Raw genomic sequence first — 2,063 nt, 5'->3', positions numbered from 1 at the left:
CATCTGATATATGATTACTGCAGCCCTCATCGTTATAGCCATTTGCTCTTACAATTCCACAGTGTCGCACGACTATTTTTATTTTAACGGTAGTGGCTTTGAACACAGGATTTTGAACAGGAACAAGAGATTTTGATCTTGTTCTTCGATTTTCTGAAGCCCTGGGTTGAGATTTGTTCATTGACAGGCACAACTTCTTGCCCATATGAGTGTTCCAGTAATTCTTTATTTCGTTGTCTGTTCGACCAAGCAGCTGTCCTGCTATTAGAGACCACCTGCAAATACATTGTATAGTTGAGATTAACTCAATGGAAGATTTCCAAAATATTTCAAAACCTAAGAAAACCGAAAGTGTCATGTGCACTGATTTTCTACATACCGATTGCCAAGAAGACGATGCAACCGAATAATGAGCTCCTCCTCGTCGGGAGAAATGTTACCACGTTTAATGTCGGGGCGAAGATAGTTAAGCCACCGCAACCTGCAACTCTTTCCACATCGCTTAAGACCTGCAAAACAAAACCTACCCGCTCATTTAGCCTCTCAATGCGCATTTTGTTTGCAATAAAAATTGCAATTAGAATTTTACTGAAACTCACCTGCTTTTTTAGGGATATTTTTCCATCCATTGCTGCTATGAATTCGAATGTATTCAGAGAGATTCATATCCTCCATGGCGGACCAAGCCCCACGGCTAAGACCCTTTGAACAGCTAGGGGATCTAACCATCTTCAATATTCTTCCGTAACCCGTTAAGGCTAACTCAAAACAGCTGATGGTCTGCTCTGACACGGGACTGGCCTCCTCGCTTCCCTTTGAAAATAGTGCGCTTCGAAATTTGAATTCAAATCAAATGGGTATATGACACGGACTGTCCTCCTCGCTTCTCTTTGGAAATAGGGCGCTTCAAAATTCAAATTTGAATTCAAATCAAATGGGTATATGAGTATTAATGTCGACATACTATCATGTTGCGATCAAGGCCGAGACTGAGGTAAATGTGCCGGAGGTTGGTAAATGTGCTCATCAATACGCCAGAGGGAGGCCAAAGTGGCTGCGGGCAGGGTCGCCGTCGAGGGGCAGGAGCACGGCAGCCGGAGAGGGATGGATGCGCCGGATGGATGCCATGATGCATGGTCGAGGATGAAAGGGCGCCATGACGTCAACCACGCCGTCTGCCGCTGTCAGATGGGGTACCTCCATAGCATTAACTTTGCTATGGAGGTGGAAATAGGAACCGCCTAAGATGTGCCCAGAGTGAGGTAACACTCAAAGGATAAGAAAATTCAAGGAAGGAATTGTCATGACATTTCGCATTTGTGAGACTCGCATTGTACCATGATGGAGATCAAGGCATTTATAACAACCTTTGAAGCACTTTAGTTCTTAACAATGGTCACTATTCATTGTGTAATTGATGTGTTTTTAATGTTGACTTATGAAGGATATATTTCTTAACGAAATATCCTTCACTTAGCTCTCTTCACCCTTTAGCTTTCTAATTCATGGGTCACATTAGTGATTGGCACCTCCTTGCAATAATGCATATGAAATCATAGTTTGGCATAGTTTTAATAGACTACACGGAATTTGATAGAGGAAAAATATGGAATGAAGATACCATTTAATATCCATTGGCTCAACTGAAAAGTACGAATAAGAAATTGGATTCTATAATGGAGTATAAAGAAAAATGTGACTCAAAGACTCATAAGGTTGTTGGAAAAAGGAAGGCGGATTCCTAGGTTACATTGAAATTCCATAAAGCCACCTCAATAACCTTACCTTTCTAGATTACCTACAATTTAGAGTAATAAAGCACATCTAAAAGACATGATAGTGTTATTAGCAACCCAAACACCACTAAACATGGAAGAAGACTAAAAAAAACAAAACACAAATCATTTGACATTAAGTTAGCATAGTGAAATGTTGTCCATGGCACTAGAATTGAAATGTTCCTTTAATTGCAACTAGTCTTTCACAGAATATGAATTACAAAGTGTGTTAGTTCTTGCAATATTTAAAAACCTTAAATTCCATTCTAAACACATAGATGTATT

At 40.1% G+C, this 2,063-nt stretch overlaps 1 protein-coding gene across 1 annotated transcript; it reads right to left on the bottom strand.

Moving 5' to 3' along the window:
- Positions 1 to 264: 264 nt before the first annotated feature.
- On the bottom strand, positions 265 to 1,203 carry LOC149166032 (uncharacterized). The gene is made up of 3 exons (XM_089430023.1): positions 1,034 to 1,203; positions 600 to 829; positions 265 to 509 (listed from the first exon to the last, which is right to left on the bottom strand). Exons 1-3 carry the CDS (start codon positions 1,201 to 1,203, stop codon positions 355 to 357), a joined length of 555 nt encoding a protein of 184 aa, XP_089286149.1. The 3' UTR covers positions 265 to 354.
- Between the last annotated feature and the right edge of the window lie 860 nt (positions 1,204 to 2,063).

Source organism: Pinus tabuliformis, chromosome 5_1, assembly GCF_031772625.1.
Source record: "Pinus tabuliformis cultivar Carrire ecotype Pingquan chromosome 5_1, CPIR1, whole genome shotgun sequence".
Classification (NCBI taxonomy): domain Eukaryota; kingdom Viridiplantae; phylum Streptophyta; class Pinopsida; order Pinales; family Pinaceae; genus Pinus; species Pinus tabuliformis.
The sequence above is the reverse complement of the archived record's forward strand: the minus strand, read 5'-3'. Positions and strand labels throughout refer to the sequence as shown.